This window comes from Schistocerca gregaria, chromosome 1, assembly GCF_023897955.1.
Source record: "Schistocerca gregaria isolate iqSchGreg1 chromosome 1, iqSchGreg1.2, whole genome shotgun sequence".
In the NCBI taxonomy this organism is placed as follows: domain Eukaryota; kingdom Metazoa; phylum Arthropoda; class Insecta; order Orthoptera; family Acrididae; genus Schistocerca; species Schistocerca gregaria.
In genome coordinates, this window is record NC_064920.1 from 216,325,727 (window position 1) to 216,353,118 (window position 27,392).

Below are 27,392 nucleotides of genomic sequence, written 5' to 3' on the forward strand. Positions count from 1 at the left end.
CATTTGACCGATCTTGAGTATACCCTACCAGGTATCAGTAATAGAGGAAACAGAGACTATCGAAAGAACAACACGGATTTATTTAGTAAATACGAAAACTAATGAACGAAAGTGGCAGATACTATAATTGAGGTATAGTGCAATGCTGAGATGATGTCTTCCTGAATGAGATACAAAAGTCGTTCGAGGGCTCTAGAATTTTTACCCGCGGTTCAAAAATATTATCAGAGTAATTCAAATGATAATACGAAATGCTTAAGAGATATAATTCCAACCTTTTATCAGTTTCGTATATATTTAAAACTGCTACAAGCACGTACTTATTTATTTATATTTTGTGGAAAAACTGTGTACTATACTTAAATGTAATCATTAGGTAGCACTTTGTTGTTTGACAAATGGAGGACAAAGCCATACTAAATGTCGGCTGGATCCAATATCTCTTTGTTTTATTTTAAAAGTATTTCAACAAAGTCCTACAGCATTACGCTATTACCTTCAGTTATGCATCTTAATTGTTGATATTTGCGGTTGACATGCACATTGTACTAGACAAGAGCCCTTTGGCTGAAACATCCGTTTTCGTCAATATGTGTTTCTATTACTCCATTTCCCTCCTGAAGAAGACAATATTTGTCGAAACCATGGTAGATTAACGAACCGTTGCTGAAGCATGGCCATGTTAATTTTTTTTAGAAGCTCTAACTTTGTAAATTCCAAGAGCAGTTCTCGGGGGCAAATTCACTCTTATGGTTCTTATTCTTACTCAGCTAATTATGGTATCTCAGAAACCACTTTGCTTTAACTCATCTTACTTAAGAAATTTTCCTGTAGTTGAGGCACCGAATGTTTGGTATAGCCTCTTTGCCCTAAAACACGTTTGTTCCTACGTTGCATACATTGAGTACGTATGCAGCATTGTTGTACAAGTCGATGTAAGTTTGAGTTTGCTGCAGTTTCCTAGAAGTGTAATAATGGAGGAGGAAAAGTTAGATGAATCAAGCGTTTTTTCATCATCGGAGGATTATTCGTTGGACAGTCCTTTGGAACCATCTCCGAAACATTTAAATTTAGATGAACTATTTGGCTTTAGCGCGGCTCGTAGAAAACTCGAAGAAAAGAAACGACTGGTTCCTGAAGAACCAAAGTTTTTCCCGCACAGAGCTTTCATAAACAACGTCGACATTTTCAATGCGAAATATATTAGTGCGGTAAGCACCACTCCAAAATACTATTTGTACCTTTAGTACTTCGTTAACAAAGCAGTTCGTTGTAGAACGCTTAAGGTTACAGCGGAAGAAACGAATTTTATGTTTAATGCACGGTATTATTTTACTTACATGATGTACTTTTAATGAGACTATAGGTGTATATTCATCTCTAGAATTAATTATAAATAGGCCAGCAGGTTTATGCATGAGGGATTATTATGACAGCAGCAGAATCCAGGCATGAGATGCAATTAATTTCTTAAATGGACCATGGCAGAAATGCTGGAGTTCTAATTGCGCATTAATATATTTATTGTATGGTATCAAAATTTTAATTTTACGTTAACTAGGCTATATATAACAATTATTTGCACTGGTAGCCTTAACAGTTGAAAGTTTAACTGCGGTAGATCAGAATTACTGGTATGTTAATGTGATTATACAAAAATCCCAAGTTTGGTCACAAAACTGCTTGATTTCATCATGGTCCTGTTGCAGATATATGCTTTGCTAGGCTCCCGAGGGTTATGAAAGACAATGCAACTTTATTTTTGGCTTTCACGGCCACAGGTACAAGCGCTGGTAACAAAAGGCGCTGGTACAAATAATGACGCCAAACAGGGATCAGGTGTCACACTTGTTACCTTTAATAGAAACTTCAAGAAGAGAAATATTTGTTTGTGTACCGTGGTCAAGCACAAGGTGAATACTTGCAGATGCAGAAATTATTTGTACTGGTAGCCTTAACAATTGAACGTTTTACTGCGGTAGATCAGAATTACTGGTTACGTCAATGTGACATACAAAACTCCCAAGTTTGGTCAGAAAACTGCTGGATTTGACCATGGTCCTGTTGCAAATGTATGCTTTGCTAGGCTCCCGAGGGTTACGAAAGACAATGCAAGTTGGTTTTTGGCTTTCGCGGTAGACACTGCCACAACTACAAGCGCTGGTAATAAAAGGCGCCAGTACAAGTAATGACACCAAACAGGGATCAAGTGTCACACTTGTTACCCTTAATACAAACTTCAAGAAGAGAAATATTTGTTTCTGTACAGAGGTCAAGGACAAGGTAAATACTTGCAGATGCAGAAAGCATTATGAAAGGTGTACAATGGTACCAAAATTCTTAAGACAAGTGCAGGACTCAAGTTGACTGAATACAGAAGCGTCAGACTTGACTAAAGATACTTAGATAGTGATAGTGGAAGAGGCTGCCAACAACCTTGGGGGTACTGAGTTAATGATACTGTACTGGTAGGTGAGTGATTTGTACAGGAGTGCTATTCAGACTCTCACTGCTAAAAGTTCACTTCTTACATGTATTCAAATATCACAATTACCTCTGTTTTTACATAGTTACAATGCAAATTAATGTGAGTACTAAGATGGTATTAATGACTGCTATTGAAGCACATACTTTAATGGTGCCAGTTTATGGTATCTGTAGGTTAGGATTCAAAAGACATGATCTGCACCTGAGTAAGATGGGGAAGAGGCAGTTGAATTAACTAATAAGTGATGGTATACTGCATAGTATTTCTGTGACAATTTGTAGAAGATCTAAAGCTTTTAAGTGACATGTGTACTACAAGAAATTGTAAAATCCTAAAAAGAATTAAAAAGTGCTCCAAAATCTTACATATTAAAAGTGAAATAGACAACTCTAACAACAAAATAAAAACTATCTGGGATGTCATCAAAAGAGAGCTGGGAAAAAAAGAGGAGAGTGTATCCAGCATAGAACTAAGACAGTGCGGTAATTTAATTAAAGAAATGAATGCAGCTTCAACAGTCTTAAATGAGCACTTTCTAACAGCTTCTGAGAAAACTGGCTGTAGGGATTCAGTCCATGAGGCTATGAACCTTCCGAAAGGATCTGGTCTGTGCAAAATGAATCAAATGCTCATAGCCCCAGTTACAGTCAGTGAAGTGAAAAGGGTCATCACTAAAATGCAAACCAAAATGTCATCTGGCTTTGATATCATCTCCACTAAGGTACTTAAACAATGTCATAATGCCATTTGTGTATTGTCCCTGAATGAAGTATGTCAATGTGATACCACTGTTGAAGAAGGGGGGAAAGTTGATGCTTTGAACTACCACTCTATATCCCTTTTAACATGCTTCTCCAAAGTTCTCGAGAAACTGCTGCATAGGAGAATTGTGGAACACCTGAGTTTCCACAAGGCTCTTAGTCAATGTAAATTTGGTTTCCAATCAGGCCTGTCAACTGATGATGCCATATTCTCCTTCACTACTAATATTCTAGAAGCACTGAACAATAAATTGGCTTCTGTCGGTATTTTTTGCGACCTAACCAAAGCCTTTGACTGTGTGAGCCATGAAATCCTCCTTTCAAAAGCAGCCTATTATGGTTTAAATTAATGATGAATATAATAGAAGGAAACATTCCACGTGGTAAAAAATATATCTAAAAACAAAGTTGATGTGACTTACCAAACAAAAGCGCTGGCAGGTCGATAGATACACAAACAAACACAAACATACACACAAAATTCAAGCTTTCGCAACCAACGGCTGCTTCTTCAGGAAAGAGGGAAGGAGAGGGAAAGACGAAAGGATGTGGGTTTTAAGGGAGAGGGTAAGGAGTGATTCCAATCCCGTGAGCGGAAAGACTTACCTTAAGGGGAAAAATGGCACACACACACATATTCATCCGCACATACACAGACACAAGCATTCTGTCTGCACAGTTCATACATTTCCATGGGTCTCACAATGTTCAGGATGACATAAGTCTAAGCTGTAATGATCAAGATATACATCAAGTTTATTCAACAAAATTTTTAGGCTTCCACATTGACAATAAATTAAATTGGTCTTGCCACATTTTGGACTTGAAAAAAATACTTAGTTGAGCAACTTATGCTCTACGTATTATAGCAACAACTGCTAATAGTGATGATGTTAAGGCTGCTTAGTTTGGCTATTTCCACTCATTGTTATCCTATGGCTTAATATTCTGGGGTAACGAATCAATGGCAAATAAAGTATTTGTAATTCAGAATTATAAGTGGAGTTAACAGGAATCATTCATGCAGAAATCTTTTTAAAACACACAAAATATTAACAATGACCTCACAATATATCCTATCCCTTATGTGCTTTTCAGCTAAGAACCTACACATGTACAAAACCAATACTTCTTATCATGACTGTGACACAAGAACAAAACATGAATTTCATGTTGACAGAAAAAAACTTGAGTCTGATACAAAAAGGAGTATCCTATTCAACCATAAAGGTATTTAATGCACTCCCGTCTGACATAAAAAATCTTACCATTGAAATGCCAAAATTTAAGAGTAAATTGAAGGAACATCTTCTGAAAAAAGCATTTTACTCTCTTAATCAATTCTTTAATGTAACATTGTAACTTAGATGTAATACTTTACTTGTAATATTTGCTATTGCCACTTTGTAACTTAATACATCTTACACCAGTATGGGACTTCATGTTCAGGCAATTGGCACTATCAAATTCCTGCTAATGTACAGTTTGTAACATGGAAAATTGTAATTTATTATTTTATAGTTTTATACCTCTATTTTACCACAGAAAATGTTTCTTATACACCAATTGCAATATACACTTGTTAGCATATACAAGTAGGCTACTGTGTTAATTTATATTGTGACTCGTTCCATATCCATGCAATTCTTTTGTACACCGGATCTACAGAACATGAATAAACAAATAAATGAACAAGAGGTTAATGAGACATGCAGCTTTGAAGCCTCATTGAGATAATTTTCTTAAAACATGAAGAGAATTAGAGGTCAAGTTGATAAACCTTATGCAGAGCTTGTCTCTGACATGTATGACTCTTAGGGCATCGTTTATGAAGGTGCAGTCATCTGTAGAATGGGATATGCAAGAACTTTACAGATGGGAGACGAGAATGGGGGCAGTAAGAATAGCTGTTTATGCCAAGTATAATGTTTCATTCGAAAGTATTTATAGATCAATAAGTAGAGGACAAATAACTGAACACTGAAGCAGAGTTTGAAGTTTAAAAAACATATCTGTTTATAGTCTTGGATAGATCTCCAGTTTAGGCTACTGGATTTTCTTCCCCAGCATTGACACTGTGCTAAACTCAGTCCATAAGAAAAGCACCAGCCTAATTTTATCTACAGTTTTCAATATTAATTTTAATTAATTCCATGGTGGAAAATAAAGTTATTAAATTTACTGATCCTCATAATCTGATGCAATGTTCACAGCAGATAGAATTCAGGGAAACACTAACACAATTATAAGTAATATCTTCATAGATTCTTGTCTAACACATGGTCACCCCATGAAAAAAAAATTGGTGGTAATGGTCTGTCAGATAACGGTGCTCAAAATTTATACCGAAAAACTGTATTAATTCTTAGAAAGCTCCCAAGGGCAGTAAGCTGAAGACTTGGTCATATGAATCCACTTACAAGGCAGGTATTTAAAGCTTAGTCTCTAATGGGCCATTTGACAAGAAATCTAAAAGAGAGACAGACTAAATGACAAATGTGATGAATTCCTAAAGGCTTTCATCACTTTTGTTGAAAGTTTTTTTCTCCTTAAAAGTAGCAGGCAACCTGTCAGGAAAGCTAATGGCATTAGAATGTCATGTATAAGCAAGTGTGAGCTGTATCAGTCAGCCAGCCTTCTTCAAAGTGCTGAAAAATGTCTTCAGAAACTCTAGAGCAATCCACGAACTACAGACTAATCTGAATGTTAGGAAAAAGCAGAAAGTTACTACTTGCATCTACTAAGTAAACATTTTGTTTACTTTAAATGGATTGCTCCAAAACATAATCAAGTAAAACAACAGAGACTGAAGGTATTCAAAATAAGCCAACACCATTGTTTGTTAGGTCAACAGCATAAGAGATACTTCTAATTGTAACACATGATGGACTAAGTTTTATGTGTTGACTACATTTAGAATTTTAAACATATGTTTGATTTAGTATTTGCTCATTAATAAGAACGTCTGGTGTTAACAGATTCTGTTTGCTTTTAAGAAATTGCATCCGCTAATCATTGTGGGTTAATGCTGAAACTGTTTGTTGTGAACCAGCTCTGATTTCTGTTATGAAGATTACCTGTGCAAGAAGGCTGTCACAAAAGCAACAATATTTTAGTTTATGAAGTACAATTTCATGAGTCATATAATCAAATGTTTGGAGTTCACAGAATACGCAAACAGGATAACTTCCAGTATTAAGCCCTACCAGGTCTTCATTTGCAAGGTCATTATGGGGAGATTTGTTTACAATAACAAAACTGATTAACAAGTTGTCCACAGAAAAAAGGAATCATTGTTTTATCATAAGCCACTTTCTTAAACTTTCAAATACTTGAAAGACGTGATCTAGCTCTGTAATTATAGATGATTTGCATCCTTACTGTGTGGTAAGTCTCCCCTCACCTGCGGTTTTGGGTGACTTTCCCGAAATCTAGCCCTTTTCCTATACCTCTCGAGCCTATTTCCTTCACACCCCTTCAACCCTTCTGCTTGAAGAAGGAGCCACTGGTTCCAAAAACTTGCCCAATTAAAGCCCTACTTTATATATTGGTTGTTTTTGTTGTCATATCTCCTTATGGTTTGTATTTTTTAAACTCTGTTGTTAATCTATGCACTGTCTGCTGCAATAAATCAATTCATATGTATTTTATTGTTTATTAGAGAGTGCCATGTTTGCTGTCACTGTGTTGGAGTAAGCTTTGAGTTTGGTGGCAAATAATTTTGATATGACTTTCTGGGAACTCTCAAATTTGTGTTTGTTTCTTGTTCAATTGTCCATATTCTTTTTCTTTGTTTTTGTAGTATTTTATTTTTGTGTTAGTGCATTTGTTTTATTTTGTTTGAGAAGAGACTGGAGAATTTTACAGCACTTCTTGTAATGATGTTTCAATGCTTGACTCAAGCCTGCATCTGAATGAGGTAGAGTGCTCTGTACCCACCATGAGACACTTCAATCATAAGAGTTATCCATCTCTTTTACTTCCTTCTATTCAGTTTTAGTGTCATGACAACATTGGGCTTAAAAACAAATTGTTAATATCTGTTGCACTGTGTCCTTTAGTCCTTGTTGGGCACTTTAATGTGACAAATAATCCTAAGCTATCTGGGTATCCTCAATCAGGATTGTCTGACAGAAAATCAACATTAAAGCTCTTGTTATAAACATTGGTTTGTCTGTTAAGTATGCTTAAACTTATTAAAACTGCATCTAGCTGCTTAATGAAGCTTAGGATATGTTCTGTAAACTCTCAGAATTACTGTAGTTGAGTTGGCATGAGTCGACTTTTGACAGTTCCAGTGGGCTGAGCACGGTAGCTTCGTAGGCCCATCTCAACCAGTAGTATAAAACGATTTTGTAAACGTCTCTTTGTTAACACCTCAATGTTGGCATGTCAGTATATAGCTACTGCTTTTGCCCCCAGCTGAAAGCTGGTAACAGTGCTGCGAACTGTCTGAGATCTTCTTACACTCTCTCGACTATAGCTTTTGTGTTTCCTGACCTCCTATTGTAGTGTAGAGTTCAAAGGGCTGTTCAACACAGTCTTTATTAATATGAAGGACATTGGTCTTAGCTCCAAGTTTTGCATTGATGGCACTTCCCTTTTTCCTTTTACTGGATCTTTATTGTATTACTAGTAGCTTGTATCCAGCAAGTTGTTCAATTTCAGTTATTTCATTGTGGTTTTCTGATCAGCACAACACATCTGCTGGAATCATTACCCAAAATTAATCAATCTTGGTGGCCTCAAGTCACAGATGTTTCTGAAAAATTAGTGTAAGAAAATACAGAATGAAAGAAAGTTCAAATATTTTTCCCAAGCTCGCTGCCAGAGAAACTGGTCATGGGTGCCTGAGGTGTGCTTGCTTATGAGGATAAATGTGTGTGTGTGTGTGTGTGTGTGTGTGTGTGTGTGTGTGTGTGTGTGTGTGTTTCCTTTTCTGAAGAAGGCTTTGGCTGAAAGCTAAACGTGTAACAGTCATTTTTGAACCTGACATTCTAAGTTTCTGGTCCCCACTGCTCGATTGGTGGTCATGTATGCGTGAGGTGTGCTTACTTGTGTAAATGTATGTGTGTGTGTGTGTGTGTGTGTGTGTGTGTGTGTGAGTGTGTGAGCAAGTGTGCATGCTTCCTTTTTGAAGAAGGTTTTGGCCAGAAGCTAAGAGTGTAACGGTCTTTTCATTGTCCTTGCCTACAACTCACTACAGTCTTTCCTTTACGTTACATTGCTGAATTCCAACCTGAGTTTTTCGTTAATAGATTTAAAAGAAGACTGAGATAATGTATAGATTAATATAGATGTTAATTGTCTGACGTGAGTTTGCAGAATTCTGCTAAAATGGATCATGTTAAAACTATTTTTAACTCTTCCATACCAAAAAATCATTCCAGGCAACAATTTGTATTTCACATGTTTTTTTTAAATTTTTTTTTATAGTCATGCTTTCACATTATGTACACACACAGACGCCTGTGATGATTCTGCATCATAAGAATTCACGAGTTATAACTTTATTGTGGTTAGTGTTTATTGGTTTACTGTAAAAGTAGCATTATGTGTACTAAACATGAAGATGTGGACCAGTGAGTTTGCAAGAAACATGTTAGGACTGTGCGTTGGTGTTTCAATGTGGAAACTGTACTGGACAGTCCAGTAAAGTATCAGATGAGGTTTGCCCATGGAGGTTTGGATCGAGATAAGAGAATAGTGGAATAGCAAAGAAAAATTTCTGCCCTTCAGTCAGAATTGAAATGTATTATTAATTAGATATGTTGAAGGGGGAAGAGACAGTGGAAACAAGAAAAAAGTGACAAATAATAATAAGCAAAAGCAGCAAACCTTACAAACCACATTTTAAATTCCAGTTAGCAATCAGTTTGACTTGTTACCTGAAATAGGAGAAGAGCCTCAACCAATTTTTGAGCAAAGTGAAGTGCAGCACAGTTGTAGGAACATCTTTCAGGCTAGGTCAGTAGAGAAGTCAGGTAGAAAGAAAAGAACCCTCCTGCTAGGTAGGAGTCACAGTAAGTGTGTAGCTACTGAGAAGCTTCATGTAGTGTACCAGGTCACCAGCATTATGAAACCTAGTGCCAAGCATAGCCTGCTGACAGAGAACATAGGAGTATTATGCAGAGATTTGGATCAAGAAAAATCAGGTACTTATAGTAGAAGGAGCAGGAAACAGGCTGGTTGGCACTTTATAGTACTGAAGTTATCTATAATGAAGTACAGTCTGAAAGAAGCTGCATAAATATTCAGCCAGATCCTGCATAAGATTTTAAAGTGGTCTGAAGATTGGCAACTTGCTTTAAAAAAGTTGTACATTTGACAAAATGAAAAGATGTAGTATCCTATGACTATGGTATCTTTGAGTCACAGTTGGAATCGACCAATTGATGCAAATACCTGGGTGTAACACTTTATAGGAATATGAAATGGAATGGTTGCATAGGCTCTGTTGCAAGTAAAGGAGATGGTAAACTTCAGTTTATTGGTAGAATACTGGGGAAGTGCAGTCAGTCTACAAAGGGGATTGCTTACACATAACTTGGTCAAACCATTCTAGAATATTGCTCAAGTGTGTGGGACCCATATCAAATAGGACTAAAAGGGCATATTGAACTTATATAGAGAAGGGCAGCATGAATTGTTACAGGGCTTTTGATCCATAGACGAGGGCTCTTGAAGATAGATATCAGCTATCCTGAGAAAGTCTATTAACAAAGTTTCAAAAACCAGCTTTAAATGGTGACTCAAAAAATATACTACAACCTCCTACATATAGCTTACATAGGGATTGTTAAGACAAGATTAGAATAATTACAGCACACACAGAGGTATTCAAATGATCATTCTTCAAACTCTTCATAAGTGATTGGAGTGGGAAGAAAACATAGTAACAAAATGAGATGTACACTCTGCCACATCCTTTGCAGTGGTTTGCAGATTATGGATGTAGAAGAAGGTTAGATGTAGAAGATAATCTACAGGAAATAGGAGCCTCAGCAGTCTACAAATGTGTGGTATTTGTGGAGGTTTTCCAGCACCATGATCAGTTCTTGTTTAACACAGTTGTCAGCATTGTAAACAAAGAGCTGAGTGGACTGCTTTTGACTGAAACAAAGTGTTGTACCTGTGTTGTAGGCCTATTTGTTGCTGAAGTTTGGAGATGGGGATGCACAAATCATGGCCTGCACCTGAATGGAAAGGGAAGGATATATTAACTTTTAATATTGTAGAAAGTGTAAGGGGGAAACCACAAGCACATGCCAGTAATTACTGGAGTCAGAGGGGCACACTTATTAGGTTAGAGTCAGATTATAGACAGACAGTCATAAAAGAAATTAGAATAACACAGGAACCTAGCATGTATGCAATGTTTTCCTGAAAAGTAGAGTTAGTTTGTTTCATCAGAACACCAAGTGCTGAAAAACAAGAGGTGAGTCATGGGCTTACTGATACACACCTGAAACCAAGCAAGCCTCTGTAGAGTGGAAAAATACTGGGTTCCACAGTGTGAAAAAGTTCAGAGGGACCCAGTCTGCTAGGAAAGTGGTTGTGACAGTGTTCTGGAATATGCATTATGTGTTATCGGTGGACTTTGCTGAATGCCACAAACATTAATGCTGATGATGTCAAACTTCTTCATAAGTATGCTCGCCCTCCATGTTGCTGCTCCTGTTCATGAGAAAATGGTCAGATTTGGGTGAAAGGTGCTCCAGCATACACCATACAGTCCGGCCCTTGCATCATCGGACTTCCATCTGTTTGGTCCCATGAAGAAATTCCTTGCTGGCGAACACTTTACGATAGATGCAGAAGTGAAATCAGCAGTCCGCAGATGGCTGTACTCCAACAAAAGATTTCTACAAACAGGGCATCTTGAAACTGGTGCCATCATGGGAGAAATTTGTTGAGGATGTTGGTAACTGTAGAAAAGTAGGTAAGAGATGTAAGTTCATTTGTATGTTTTTTCTGGAGTGATTATGACTTCCTGGGGTAACAATGATCCTGGGGTCAATTTCACCCCTTTCCTTCCTTTAAATTTCTCGGTAAACTTATACATCTTCGTGGAAACAGTTGTGTGTGAAACAAAGGAATTTGTTGACTTGAGTTCAGACACTGTAAAATAAAATTTTAAAAATTTTATAGTTAAAAAAAGTTTTGTAAGCAAAAGTTATATATCTGCTTAGAAATTGGGAAAAACTTCCTCGGCTCACAAGAAATGTTTTATCTTATCATCTTCAAGTTCACATATGTTCAAATTCACACATTTTTATGAAGTTGTCTGATCTTGGTAACAGTACAAACAATTTTAACAGTTAAAAAATCTCATTTCTTTAAAATAAGGTAACATTGATCCACTAACTTTTTACCCTCAGGTGTAACATTGCTCTCCTAAATATTATCACAAAATTTCCATTAATCCTAAATATGGCATAAAACAAAAGTGTAATTTATAATCATTGTTTGCATATTAAGATTAGGGCAACAATGGATTTAAATTGTAGTTAGTATTGGACAGTCTCTGTTGCTGCAAGTGTCCTCTTTATTGCAAAAGTTTTAGATGGAGATTGATGTTTTGTTTTATTTGTAAAGAATGGACACAATAGGCTATAACCATAATAGACAGTGAAAAGAATAAAGCATCAATTTGAATTCATAAAGTAAAACCATAACTAAATTAAAAATTGAACTGCAATGCCCAGAACTAACCATAGAACTCCACACACAAGATGGTATCTAAATGTGGATATGGAAACATTGGAAGAAGTGATCTTGTTAATTAAAAATAATCAAGAGTCAATAATGGGTGCAGCCAAGAGACTATATATATCCAAAAACTGTGAAGAATTGCTGAAGGGAAAATGGATCAGTTAAGGTAGAAAACACAAATTTACTATCATCAGAAGAAGAATCCATATTAGTAAATTCTATTGCCACTACTGCGGACTGGAGATTTCCATTGCATATTACAGACATTAAAGTTAGGAAAAAAAACCTAGACTTAGCTGGAAGCATTGAAAGACTATTCCAGAATAACTATCCGGGTAATGATTGAGCCTGTAAATTTATTAAATGAAATAAAGTTATCCTCACATCACTGCTTGCAAACAATCTTAGTCACAGCAGGTCAGAAGTGACAAAAGACCAACTTATAAAATATTTCAACAATTTGAAAAAAAGCTCTCAAAGATATAACAACTTGCAATGTATTTAATTGTGACGAATCTTATCTCTTAGAAGATCCAGGAAGGAAGAAACTGATATTTTGCAATGGAGTTAAATCTCCTGACCATGTTCTCAACTGTACCAAATCATCCATAGCTACTATAATAGGTGGGTCTGCTTCTGGTAGTTGGTTGTCAGTCATGTTTTTTTTTACAGAAGTGAAAATTATATGATTCTTAGCCTCAAAGAAGATGAAAGGGTACACCTTGTTGCAATGAATGGTGCTGTAGAGGCAGAACACACTATAACAGAACACAACATGGTTGGTTTGACAGTGTAGTATTTGCAGGTTGGTTGAAAAAAATGTGGGTACCCAATGCTAAAAACCTGCCTGGAACAAAGGTAATGATAGGAAACAACCTAAGCTCACATTTCACTAGTGAGGTTCTTCAGCCAACACACCTCATTTAATGCAACCTTTGGATGTGATATTTTTTTTTATTATTTTCCATCCCTTGAAGACTTGCTAGAGGAAAATATCAACTGATTTCAGAATGAGCATTTCATGGACTCAACTGTAGCAAAGGCAAAAATAGTCTGGAATATCAAATTAAGAGAAATCTTCAAAATGTGTTCAAGGCATGTAGAATATTCCTATTCATAACATAAGCTTTACTCGCTTAACTCCCAGGTGAACAGGACAGACTAGAGAAAAAGAAGCTGTAGCTGAATACCTGGTTTCTTATTTAAAGTCTCTACACGAAAAGTGTACAGCCCTTTCAAATACAAAAAGAAAGAAACTTGACATAAGGCTTGGTAAAGCTGTTTTAGCCACTCATGCATTGAACATAGTCCAATATCATTCAAAAGGATATGAAATGAAAAGCTGTTTGTTCTACATAAAAAGTTCAAATTGTCTGCAGGTACAAATGATACAAACGATCTCCAGCGTAGTTGCCCAAAGTCATCCACAGCTAATGAAGAACTCTCAAAGGCCAAGAAAAATCTTTTCTGAAAGTGCGATAATTCTACACCAGCCTTGTGTAACGAAGTTACCAGAGACTCTGAAAACTGATGAAAGTGATTTTGATCCTTCAGACAATCCTGCTGTTGATTTGCTGCTCACTAAATGCAAATGTCAAGATATTTTTGCAAATAACTTTGTTATGGTGAAAGTGGTTGGGGATAAAAGGGGGAAGTGAACTTTTTACTAAGTTTTTATTGCTAAAAAAATTGGAATAAAGGAAAACATATTGGTAGGTGAAATAATGGCTTCACCCCACTGACTCAATGAAAACTATGTTTATTCCAAAAGAACATGACATATTCACTGCACCATTCTGTGATGTAATTGGCAAGCTCCCTCCATTAGAGCTACAGACTGATATGCGTAGAATTCTGTGTAAATTTCCAGGGAGGATTTTAGGAAAATATGTGTAATGTTTTATGCCAATAAAAGTGTTTTGTAGTGTGGTTTACATAAAGGGTTGATAATTATATTTTGCAAAACATCTGGTTTTCAATGGATATCAATGAGATCCCTTTACAGAGGTCATCTCCACATAGCACTATACTTGCATTCATCCAAGAACAATTGTCCACATGTTTACAATAAAACATATTTGAGGGGTCAAGGTAACCACATATGACAGGATAACATGACCCCTTTCCATCGCTTTTTTCTACTAACTTATCAAAAATATAGCATGCACAGTGCACTATGGGTTTTTATGCAGAAACAATGTAAAATCATAACAATCACCAGGAATGGAAATTGAAATATGGAAGAGATATTCTACTAAAACGTAAAAAACAGGCCAATTTTATCCCAAATGATGGTACCTATTAAGCGTTTTGGTAATAAAATTATTGTGCTTTAAGTGTGGACTTAAAAGATTCTGACATGAAAAATGAATACTGAAATCATTATTTGGTTGTTCCAATCCAATCTTCCAACTCCAGAATAGGAGTACCCTAACTGATAACACTTTATAGCCAGTGCTCAGTCTGAAACAATTAATGTGTGCCCAGTTGTCAATGGGCTCTTTGATCTTGATGCACAGTAAATGAAATAAACAATGTAGCACTATACAGTTCTGGGGCATGTTTGTATAAATAAGTTTGGCATTTTAATGAGACCAGCAAACAATGTTTATGAGTAAGTTAAAGGACGTGGTGTGTGATACGATGTACATGTACACATAGGTGACAAAAGTCATGTGATACATCCTAATATTGTATTGGATCTCCTTTTGCCTGTTCTAGAGCAGCAGCTTGACACGGCATGGACTCAACAAATTGTTGGAACCCGTGCAGAAATATTGGGCTATGATGCCTGTATAGGCATCCATAACTTCAAAAGTGTTGCGGGTGCAGGATTTTGCACACAAATTGATCTCTCGATTATGTCCCATAAATTTTTGATGGGATACATAGCAGGTGATCTGGGTGGACAAACCATTTGCTTGAATAGTGCAGAATGTTCTTCAAACCAGTTATGAACAGTTGTGGCCTGGTGGCATGGGTCATCGTCATCCGCAAAAATTCCATTGTTGTTTCGGAACATGAAGTCCATTAATGGCTGAAAATGGTCTCCAGATAGCCAAATATAACCATTTTCAGTGAGTGATCAGTTCATTTGACTTCCTCAATGCATTGTTGACACTTGGGCCCATGGTTTTGTGGTATCTACATCACACTCAAATCCTACCATCAGCTCTTACCAACTGATATCAGAACTCATTTGACCAGGCTATTGTTTTCCAGTCACCTAGGGTTAAACTGATAGAGTTGCAAGCCCAAGAGAAGTGCTCTAGGGCGCTGCAGTTGATGTTGTGCTGTCAGCAAAGGCACTCGCATCGGTCGTCTGCTATGATAGTCCACTAAAGCCGAGTTTCACCTCACTGCCACAATGATTACGTTTGTTATACGTCCTACATGCATTTCTGATCTTATTTGACACACTGTTGCTTGTCTGTCAGCACTAACAAGTCTAGACCATTAAGTGAAGGCCGCCGACCACTGCGTTGTCCATAGTCAGAGGTAATGGATGTCTTGCTGTTAGCATAGGCACTTGTGTCGGTTATTGCTGCCAAAGCATAGCCAAGTAACGATAATAGATACATTTATCTTACATCCCACATTGATTTCTGTGGTTACTTCACTCGGTGTTGCTTGTCTGTTGACACTGACGGCTCTACGCAAATGCCTCTGCTCTCAGTCATTAAGTGAAGGCCATCACCCACTGCATTGTGTGTGATGAGATGTAATGCCTAAATTTGGTATTTTCTGCATACCTTTGATACTGTGGATATCAGAATATTAAATTCCCTAATTATTTTTGAAATGGAATGTCCCGTACGTAAAGCTCCAACTACCATTCCATGTTCAAAATCCATTAATTCCTGTCATCGAAAACCTTTTCACATGAATCACCTGAATACAAATAACAACTCCGCCAGTGCACGGCCCTTTTATATCTTGTGTAGGCAGTACTACTGCAGTCTGTATATGTGTATGTCACAACCCCATGACTTTTGTCCCCTGACTGTAGAAGGAGATGCTAATGTGAAACTCAGTATATTCCATAGCAAATTGGAGTCAATTTTGAAAGCAGCTTTTCTCCTAAAAAGTTATCCAGAAAGTGTATTAAAAACAAGTGTAAGTCATGGATAACTAAAGGGATTAAAATCTCATGTAATAGGAAAAGAGAAAATTATACAAAGCCCAGAAATCAGCATGAAGTGTTACATTCTACAAAAATACTGTAATATTTCAAAGAAAGTCGTAAAATGTTCAGAAACATGGATATCATGACAGAAATTAATAATGTAGATAATAAAACTGTATGTGATATTATGAAATGGGGACAAGACAACATGTCTGTGTACAAGATGTATCACAGTTAAACTAAATGACAATGTTGTGATTTATTCACAATTTAGAAGTACATATTTTTAATGGTGGCAGAAAAAATAGCATTAAATCATCCAGTTGAAGAAGCAAAGGAATTATTAAAAAAGTTATTCCACAAAATTTTCAGTATCTAGAAGTGACGCCAGCAATATTCACTGAAATTAATAAAATTATAAAATTTCTAGAAAACAAAAGCTCTATGGTGTTGATGCAGTTCAAAACAGAATTCTGGGAAGGTGTTCTAACTTAGTAAGCAGTGTCCTTAAGGATATATTAAGGCCATTCTAAAAGAAACAAGCCAGAGGCTGTAAACAAAAACCACTGACGTGATCATTATCACATTACATGAGGAATAATGTGTCTTTATAAGAGTGCTGGGACCTCAGACTCACTGCTAGAGGGTCATGGGTGCACACCCATATGATGTTGGAGTGGGCATGTGCACTCATCTGCAGTCCACTGCATTCAGACTTACTAAAAACGGAGAAATGGAGGCTTCAAAAGAAGAGAAAAGGGTTGTAGTGTGTTTCCTGACAGCAGAAGTAGTGCAGGAAAGAGAAAGTCATCAGAGAATGGCCCGAGTACTTGAAGAGCACTGTATGTCTGTTGCAAGGGTCAAAGCATAGCACAAGTGATTCATTTAATGATGGATGTCATTGGCTGATGATGCACGATCTGGAATCTCAAACCACATTACCAATACTATTGTCCAGCAGGTGCATATCATTAAATTGAAGACTGATGAGTTATGGTGGCAGCCATCACCCGAGAGGTCAGATTGAGTGTGAAACTGTAATGGACATTCGATGAATTTCCACTCTCCACATTCCTTCCACTGTAAGGAAAGGAACTACACCCCTTTGCTCTTCTTTTTAAGCCTCAGTTTTTATGTTTCAAGCACTATTGAGGCTAGTGGATGGTTGAAGTGTGTACTTGCTTGCTTTCCCTATCATCACATACATGTTCACCCATGCCCTTCTAGGGGCAAGTTTGGAGAGGAACCACACCTTCTTCCAAAGGCAATGACACTATGATCCCTTCAGCAGTTTTCGTATTACAGTTTTCAAGTTATTTATTTTTGGATGACTGTAATATGTTGTGCATCACTGGCACATGGAACTTTTCCAGACATATTAAAATAGGCAATTGTAAAACCTCTTTATCCAGCTTCCTACTGACTCTTTTTCCCAAAATTTTCGAAAGAGTAATGGACTCAGAATTAGTCTTACATTTAATTAGAAACAATTTGCATAGCACACCACAGTCTGGATTCCAGAATGGTTGCTCAAGGGAGAATGTTGTTTATACATATACTCACCAAATACAACAAGTGTTAAATAATAAAATGTTGCCAGTTGGTATTTCTTCTTGTCTTTCCAAGGCATTTGTTTGCTTGAATCATGTTACTCTTAGAAAAACTTTCGTTTTATTGAATTAATGGCTTTACAAAAAACAGGTTTGAATCATACGTAACAAGCAGAGTGCAGAAAATTGTGCTGAATAATTCAAATAGTGTTGGAAGGAAACAAAATGCTAGTGGCTGGAAAGAAATCACAAAAAGAATCTTGCATTGTTCAATTTTTGGTCTAATCCTATTCCTTAGTTATTAGAGATCAGAAATAAGCGCTGCATTCTCACTTTAAACCCACCAGCATATCCTAAGACGTCGCCTCCTGACTCATGATCTCCATGTGCTCATAGACTCAACTCTTCAGTCTCCACTGCTGCTCACTTGTCACATGCGTCTGTTGTCGGCTGCAAGTGGATTCAACTTTCTCAGAAAGGACAGTGAGTACACAAGTACAATTGTGGTCTGTTACATTTCCCCTACATATGCAACCTTTTGAAAGAAATTTCTGCCATTAGATTGTAAATTACTATTTATTTGTTTCATACAATCATGATTTGGCTTTATAGCCATTCTCAAGTGTAAGCTGAAATGCCACAAAATACCTGACCTACCTAAATGATGTAAGCAACCATTAGGCATGATGATTACTGTATACCAAAATAATGACTGATCAGTTAGTGCTTAGTGAGTATTGTTTTGTTTATACATACATTTATTTAGATATATATTTAAATGTTGCATATATGCATACAGTTGTGTGTTTGTATGTGTGTTTGTCTCTCTCTCTCTCTCTCTCTCTCTCTCTCTCTCTCTCTCTCTCTCTCTCTCTCCCCCCCCCTCTCTCTCTCTCTCTCTCTCTCTTTCTGTCTCACCCCCCCCCCCCACTCCCTCTCCCTGGACTTGTGTGTGTGTTTGTCTATATGGATAAGTGTGTGTGTACACACACACACACACACACACACACACACACACACACACACACACACACACACACACACACACACATAGGAAAAATATATTAAAAACAAAGATTCCAAGACTTACCAAGCGGGAAAGTGCTGTTAGTTAGGCACAATGAATAAAACACACAAACACACACACAGAATTTCAAGCTTTCCCAACCGGCGGCTGCTTCGTCAGGAAAGAGGGAAGGAAAAGGAAAGATGAAAGGATGTGGGTTTTAAGGGAGAGGGTAAGGAGTCATTCCAATACGGGAGCAGAAAGATTTACCTTAGGGGGAAAAAAGGATAGGTATATATTCGCGCACACACACGCATATCCATTCATACATACACAGACACAAGCAGAAATATTTAAAGGCAAAGAGTTTAGGTAGAGATGTCAGTCGAGGCGGAAGTGCAGAGGTAAAGATGATGTTGAATGACAGGTGAGGTATGAGTAGCGGCAACTTGAAATTAGCAGAGATTGAGGCCTGGTGGATAACGGGAAGAGAGGATATATTGAAGGGCAAGTTCCCATCTCTGGAGTTTGGATAGGTTGGTGTTGGTGGGAAGTATCCAGATAACCCGGACGGTGTAACACTGTGCCAAGATGTGCTGGCTGTGCACCAAGGCATATTTAGCCACAGGGTGGCCTCATTACCAACAAACACTGTCTGCCTGTGTCCATTCATGCGAATGGACAGTTTGTTGCTGGTCATTCCCACATAGAAAGCGTCACAGTGTAGGCAGGTCAGTTGGTAAATCACGTGGGTGCTTTCACACATGGCTCTGCCTTTGATCGTGTACACCTTCCGGGTTACAGGACTGGAGTAGGAGGTGGTGGGAGGGTGCATAGGACAGGTTTTACACCGGGGGTGGTTACAAGGGTAGGAGCCAGAGGGTAGGGAAGGTGGTTTGGGGATTTCATAGGGATGAACCAAGAGGTTACGAAGGTTAGGTGGACGGCGGAAAGATACTCTTGGTGGAGTGGGGAGGATTTAATGAAGGATGGATCTCATTTCGGGGCAGGATTTTAGGAACTCGTATCCCTGCTGGAGAGCCACATTCAGAGTCTGATCCAGTCCTGGGAAGTATCCTGTCACAAGTGGGGCACTTTTGGGGTTCTTCTGTGAGAGGTTCTTGGTTTGAGGGGATGAGGAAGTGGCTCTGGTTATTTGCTTCTGTACCAGGTCGGGAGGGTAGTTGCGGGATGCGAAAGCTGTTTTCAGGTTGTTGGTGTAATGGTTCAGGGATTCGGGACTGGAGCATTTCATGTTTTTTGCCACTGTTGTTACAGACTCAGTAACACCTTGAAAGTGTTTATTTTTTTGGTGTAAAACACACACACCCACACACACACACACACACACACACACACACACATACACACACACACACACACACAATTTGCTGTTATCTCATGAACACATGTTTCATGACATAAAGAATACAGAAACAGTTCGCTTTGTGATTGCAGTGATATGACAGCAACAGTGACAGTCCTCTGTGGCCAGTTATCATTTGAAGCAGCACATATGTTTTTTCATGGGGGAAGTGCAGTAGACAAGAATACAAACATTTTGTTTGCAATTAATGAAATTTGTATGTTTTTTGTCAGAAGTGTTGCCTGTAGCATAATACTTATTACAGACATCACCCCCAACTCTAATGGAACACATTTTCAACTGTGGACACTTTATCCGTTAATTATCATCTTACAGCCTCCACAGTCTCGCAGAACACAGCTTCATTAGGGCAGCTGATTCTGACAAATGGTCAGTTTGCCTTGTCAGTGCAATTCACAGCAGCAAGGTTGTGTACTCATCTTCTGTACTAACAGTAAGTCCCAAGTGACATTAAGCTCCTACATGCTCCAGTAAGTGAGTATGAATCGACAAGTATGAAGCGATGACACTATATCACAGTTCTCAGGCTCATAATACTCACGGAACTACAGTAGGTATGAAGGAAGCACCTTTAGCACAAATGTAACAGCAGAACCTAGATTTTTGAAGTACGCAACCCACAACATTAGACTCATATGTCCTCTGTTTCGGGTCCCTCTTGTTTATATGAATGACCTTCCACTTAACGTTAATCATATAGAATTGGTACTTTTTGCAGTCAGTACAAATGTTATAATAAATCCCATTACGGAGAGGGCAACAGAAGAAATTGTTAATGACGTTTTGGAGAACTATTAAGTAGTTCTGTGAAAATGGATTGTCCCAAAATTTTTAGACAAATACTGTGTTGATTTCTGGACAGCAAATAGTCATACCAGCAGTTGATGTAGCACATGAACAGAAGTCGCAAACAGGTTAAATGCTCCAAATTTACTGATGTATGTAACAATGAAAGCTTGAACGGGAAGACACAATTTGCTTGAACAGTCAAGTTAAACTAGTTTTGCTTTTCATGAAATTACTAGTCTTGGAAATGAATAAACCTCTTTCCATATTATGCACGTTTACACTCAGTTATGTCTCAGGGAAAAAATTTCTGTGCTAACTCAAACTTAGAAACTAAGTATTGGTTGCACGGAAGTGAGCAGTAAGAATAAAATATACTGTTCATCTGCAGTCATCTTGTAGATATTTCTGCAGGTCTTGGGCATTTTAATTGCGCTCCTACAGTATGTATTACGGTCATTGTTAAAGTTAGAATTGATAGTGCATTGTGTCTGCATATCCTGTCACATGATGTTGGTCGGCCACTCTCGGCCAGTCTCTCACTACGCCACCATTACGTTTCATGTCTTTGCCACGGTTGGTTGTATGGTTATACTGCCTCATTTGTCTCTATGTCAACCAGTAATCCCACCAATTATGAAGTAAGCTCGATTACTCGGTTCTTAAATGCAAAATAAGTTCACCCTCCTGAAATTCATTGGCAGCTTGTTGAAGTTTATGGTGCAAGGGTAATGAATGAAGGCAAGGTGCATAAACAGTGTAGGCTGTTTTAATGAAGAAAGGATGAACTCTCATGACAAAGAACAATCTGGATGGCCTACTGTCATGAATGAAGGCTTGACAGAAGAAGTTGATGAGGCAATTCACCAAAACAGGGACCTCACTATTGATGAGGTGCTTCAGAAATTTCCTCTCATTTCAAGATCAGTAGTTTTTCACATTGTTACTGAAAAACTTCATTGCAAAAAAAGTGTGTGAGTCTGGTACTGTAAAAGATGACAAAAGAACACAAAACAAACCAAATGACACACTCTTTGTCCATTTTAAAGCACTATCACAACGTTGGTGATGAGTTCTTCAGTAACATTGTAACTGGTGATGAAACGTGGATTGTTCACTACGCTCCAGAGAATAAACCTCAGTCTGGTGAGTGGCATCTTTCAAACTCCCCAATGAAACCATAAAAATTTGAGCAAGAACCTTCAGCACAGAAAATCATGGCCACAGTTTTTTGGGCCTGGAAAGGCATTCTTCTGTTAGACATTTTGCCAGAAGAATGACAATAATTGCTGAGAAATGTTGTGAAATATTGTTAAGCTTAGGCATGCTACTCAAAATTGCTGGTGGGGACTGTTCTCTAGCAGCGTCATTGTGCTTCACGAAATGCTCGGCCTCATGTTGAGGCAAGAACAAAGACACAACTGGACAAGTTCCATTGGGAATTACTGGATCATCCACCACACAGCTCTGACTTAGCACCATCAGACTTTTACCTGATTCCAAAACTGAAGGAATTTCTTGGTGGAAAGCGTGTGCAAAATGATAACATGTTCTTTGATGCTGGGATCCGAAAGCTGGTGCCACGACTTGACAGATGGTTAAATGTTCATTGTGACTATGTTGAAGAATGTGCATATTATAGTTTGTGATACAGTTTATGTTCATAAATAAAGTTTCTCAAAATCCATTGTAAATCATTTTTTACTTTAAAAATGACCATCATATTTTTACTGATGAAATTCATCATAAATAATATGTTACAATTTGAGAAGAACAGTAATGTCCAAACACCAATGCTAGAGGGAAACGTGACCTTTATTGCCCATTATTACAGCTGTCATTGACTCAGAAAGCAGTTCAACAAAAATCTTCGATAATTTACGCAACAACATAAAATGTCCAACTGGTAGCAAAGCATTCCGGTCTGAGCTGCTGGAGAGGTAGGTCTTTTGTGTGTGAGGTGTGGCAGCTTGTGTGAATGAATGTGTGTGTGTGTGTGTGTGTGTGTGTGTGTGTGTGTGTGTGTGTGTGTGTTTCCTTTTGTGATGAAGGCTTTTTCCAAAAGCTAATGTGCAAGTGTCTTTTTGTTGTGCCTGCCTGCAACTTGTTAAGGGGCACCCTCCTCTAGCATTACTTTCCCTCAACAGAAGTAGGTGATACCAAAAAATATATTCTAATCTTTAAACAGGTTAATATTAACCCAACTGTTTTTCTAAAAGAATTGCAAATGGTTTTGTATACAATGTATTACATTTCAGGTTAAAATGTATAAAAAGAAATTACTTTATTTTCATTGTTACAATCGATATGTACCAACCCTGTATGTACAGTAAAAATTACTTGTCTTTTAGAAACATTTGAAATTTTGAAATATCTGGCACACTTAAAATTCCCATTATTAATTACAGAATCAGATGATATCAGTTATGTTTACTTCTGGATTCATTTATAAAGTAATGATATCAATTAGTGGAAATTCATGAGTCAAGAAAATTTGTAAGCTCTTTGAAATATTGTTAGTGCTGCAGAATGGATTAGTAGTGGGCATGCCTTTGATGTGATTGGACGTGTTTTTAAATTTGGCAATAACAATGTAATTTTTGACTTTTGAAGTTGAAATTGTAAAGACAGTTTGATATAGAAAAATGTGAAAGAATAAAAATCACAGAAACAGAAATTACTTCCCAGGCAATTCTTTCAAAAGTTATCATGTCAGTTGGAACCGTGAGAACCTACAATATCAAAAAATTTCAGCTTCAGGAATCAACCCCTTGACATGAAGAAAAGAAGATAAGTAAAAAGTTTATTGTAAATCTTACTCCTCTCAAAGCTTATTAAAAGAGTTAGTTATGAAGTGAGTGACAATCAACAAATGATGTGAGGGAGGTGTAGATTATAAGTGGTAGCATCATCCAGGATCAGTTGACTGTTGCAGAAGAAGGGAGAGTGATTTGTATAAATGGATTTCCAATTACTCAAAGATAGAAAACCGAGAGCTGCCCAGTAAAGTCGTATCAATAGTGACGATGTAGTACCAAAGGTGATGGATCAGATCGAATGAAAGAGGAGTTTACAAATACTACGAGGGACATCAAAAAGGAAAGATACATACTAACTATTTCTGAAATTTATTTGTTTGTGGACTCATCTGTAGGTACAGATCTATTGGTGAGCAAGCAGTTGTATATGGTTGCTAAGTAGGGAGCTATTGTATCAGCGTAATCTAATCGGTATGCAATCTGGACCTGAAGACTTGACTGTAACAAGCGATCTGAGTTGCTTCGCAACCCCTAAGGTGTCTACTTCTAAGAAACTCATGCTAGCAGCTGTTCATGTTTCAAATTCAGGAATATTCCATTTGTCTTCCCTGGTGAAGGAATTTCGGAAAACTCCGCTTTAGTGGCACAGTCATCGGTAACAGTACCATCAGCACTGCACAGTGAAAGTATTGACTGCGTCTTGCCACTTGTGTAGTTTACATACGACCAGAATTTCTTCAGATTTTCTACCAAATTTCGAGACAATGTTTCGTTGTGGAACCTATTAAAGGCCTCTCACATAGAAGTCTGTGCCAAATTTCGAGCGTCTGTAAATTTTAGCCAATCTGTGGGATTTCGCGTTCTTCTGAACTTTGCAGGTTTTTTCCGTTGCCTCAGCAACAGCGTTCGGACCTGTTTTGTGTACCATGGGGGATCAGTTCCATCTCTTACCAATTTATGAGGTATGAATCTCTCAATTGCTGTTGCTACTATATCTTTGAATATGAGCCACATCTCGTCTACATTTGCATGGTCAGTTCAGAAGGAATGGAGATTGTCCCTTAGGAAGGCTTCTAGTGACACTATATCCGCTTTTATAAATAAAATTATTTTGCGTTTGTTTGTGGTGGATTTGGAAGAAATGGTATTGAGCCTAGCTACAACGACCTTGTGATCACTAATTCCTGTATCAGTCATGATGCTCTCTATTAGCTCTGGATTGTTTGTGGCTAAGAGGCCAAGTGTGTTTTCGCAACCATTTACAATTCGTGTGGGTTTGTGGACTAACTGCTCGAAATAATTTTTGGAGAAAGCATTTAGGACAATCTCAGAAGATGTTTTCTGCCTACCACCGATTTTGAACAAGTATTTTTGCCAACATATCGAGGGAAGGTTGAAGTCCCCACCAACTATAATCGTATGAGTGAGGTATTTATTTGTTACGAGACTCAAATTTTCTCTGAACTGTTCAGCAACTATATCATCGGAGTCTGGTGGTCGGTAGAAGGAGCCAATTATTAACTTAGTTTGGCTCTTAAGTATAACCTCCACCCATACCAATTCACACGGAGTATCTACTTTGACTTCACTACAAGATAAACCACTACTGACAGACACAAACACTCCACCACCAATTCTGCCTAATCTATCTTTCCTGAACACCGTCTGATACTTCGTAAGAATTTCTGCAGAACTTATTTCAGGCTTTAGCCACCTTTCTGTACCTATAATGATTTGAGCTTCTGTGTTTTCTATTAGCGCTTGAAGCTCAGGGACTTTCCCAGCACAACTACAACAATTTACAACTACAATTCTGACTGTTCCTTGATCCAAGCATGTCCTGTATTTGCCATGCACCCTTTGAGATTGCAGCCCACTCCATACTTTCCCAAGGCCTTCTAACCTAAAAAACCGCTCAGTCCATGCCACACAGCCTCCGCTACCCGTGTAGCCGCCAGCTGAGTGTAGTGAACTCCTGACCTATTCAGCGGAACCCGAAACCCCACCACCCTATGGCGCAAGTCAAGAAATCTGCAGCCAACACAGTCGCAAAACCATCTGAGCCTCTGATTCAGACCCTCCACCTGGCTCTCAAACCAAAGGTCCACAGTCGGTTCTGTCAACGATGCTGCAGATGGTGAGCTCTGCCTTCATCTCGTAAGCAAGACCAGCAGCCTTCACGAAATCAGATAGCCGCTGAAATCCAGAGAGAATTTCCTCAGATCCATAGCAACACACGTCCTTAGTGCCAACATGTGCCACCACCTGCAGCTGGCTGCACCCTGTGCTCTTCATGGCATCTGGAAGGACCCTTTCCACATCAGGAATGACTCCACCCGGAATGCACACGGAGTGCACACTGGATTTCTTCCCCTCCTTAACCGCCATTACGCGCCTAACATTGGAGCTCCCAACTACCAATAAGCCCACCCTCTGTGACTGCCTGGACCTTGAAGGCTGAGAATCATCCTCTGAAACAGGGCAGGCAGCTGCATCTGGCTCAGCCAGAGACAGTACCTGAAACCTGTTTGTCAGACGCACCCGGGATGCTTTCTGATCAGCCTCCGGGGACGTCTTTCACTGCCTGCCACGCCTTGGAATGACCTCCCAATCAACCTCAGGCGAGGGCTCAGCCCTACTGTAGCAGCAACTGGGGCAACCACAGCGGCAGACCGATCTGGGCACAGACGGGACGAGGTTGACATCCCCGTGATACCCAAGTCCGGCTCTCCACAGTGGTGCCCATTGGCAACAGCCTCAAGCTGCGTGACCGAAGTCAGCGCCACCTGCAGCTGTGAGCAAAGGGATGCCAACTCAGCCCTCATCCGAACACAGCAATCACAGTCCCTGTCCATTCTAATCAATGTTGAACAACAGTTACTGAAACACGAGTCCGTGCCTAGATAACGCAAGGGAAACACGCGATGAATGTATGAACTAACCTGTACAAATGCCTAACTACTGCTCTACAATCTGCTTGACTTTACCATTACAGTAACTAAAACTCGAAATTACACCTCCTGTATGAAACTCACACACAATTTAATTAAGAATCTACGAAGTAAACACAGAAAAGAACCTATATACGTATCTTTCTGCGCTGTCGATGTGCACCAACTGGGAGCTCAGGCCACACTTGCCTCTGAGAGCCTACTAGACAGACAAGACAAATGTTGAAAACAATATGCAAACTAATGTAAATGTTTTAGATCAAAAGTTTCAGCAGTTCAGGAAAATTATGTTAATAGAAATCGGTATTCAACAATGGTACTTCGTGGTCCAACATTTCTATCCAAAGTTTTCCAGCTGTTTACATCCAGTGGATTTTCTGCACCACTGTAGAGTAAGTTTTGTGCCAGACATGAGTGAGAATGAAAAAATTAAATTTGTTGAAAGAAGTCTTGAAGGCAAAGCCTTGTCTTGGGTAAATTTAAATTTAAATCAGTGAGAAACATACCCAAGTTTTGAAGAAAGTTTTTAGCTAAATTTTGGTTGGAAGATGAACAGGGGGGAATTAAAAGTGACTTTTTGAATGGTCATAATAATAGGAGTAGGGACAGTACTCTGAAAGAGTTTTGTAAAACCAACTTAAGAAATTAACATACTTTGACAAACCATTTGACAAAATGACCTTGATTGATGCACTTACAAGGAGATTACCAGAAAGGTTGCAGTGGGATTTAGTACATGGACCTGACAATTGTTGTGAACAATTTTTGCTATATGTTGACAGGCTGAATAGGGCAGTAGAAAGAAATATGTACCATAACAAATGGAATGATAGAAATCACAGTGGGAATAACTACAGAAACAG

At 38.3% G+C, this 27,392-nt stretch overlaps 1 protein-coding gene across 1 annotated transcript in view; it reads left to right on the forward strand.

Annotated features, from left to right (window-relative positions):
• Window positions 1-776: 776 nt before the first annotated feature.
• The window catches only part of LOC126339176 (adenylate kinase 7-like), a 114,862-nt gene continuing 88,246 nt past the window's right edge, over window positions 777-27,392 (forward strand). The window contains exon 1 of the mRNA XM_050001613.1: window positions 777-1,211. Coding sequence (XP_049857570.1) covers window positions 777-1,211 — 435 coding nt within the window. The remainder of the gene's footprint in view (window positions 1,212-27,392) is intronic.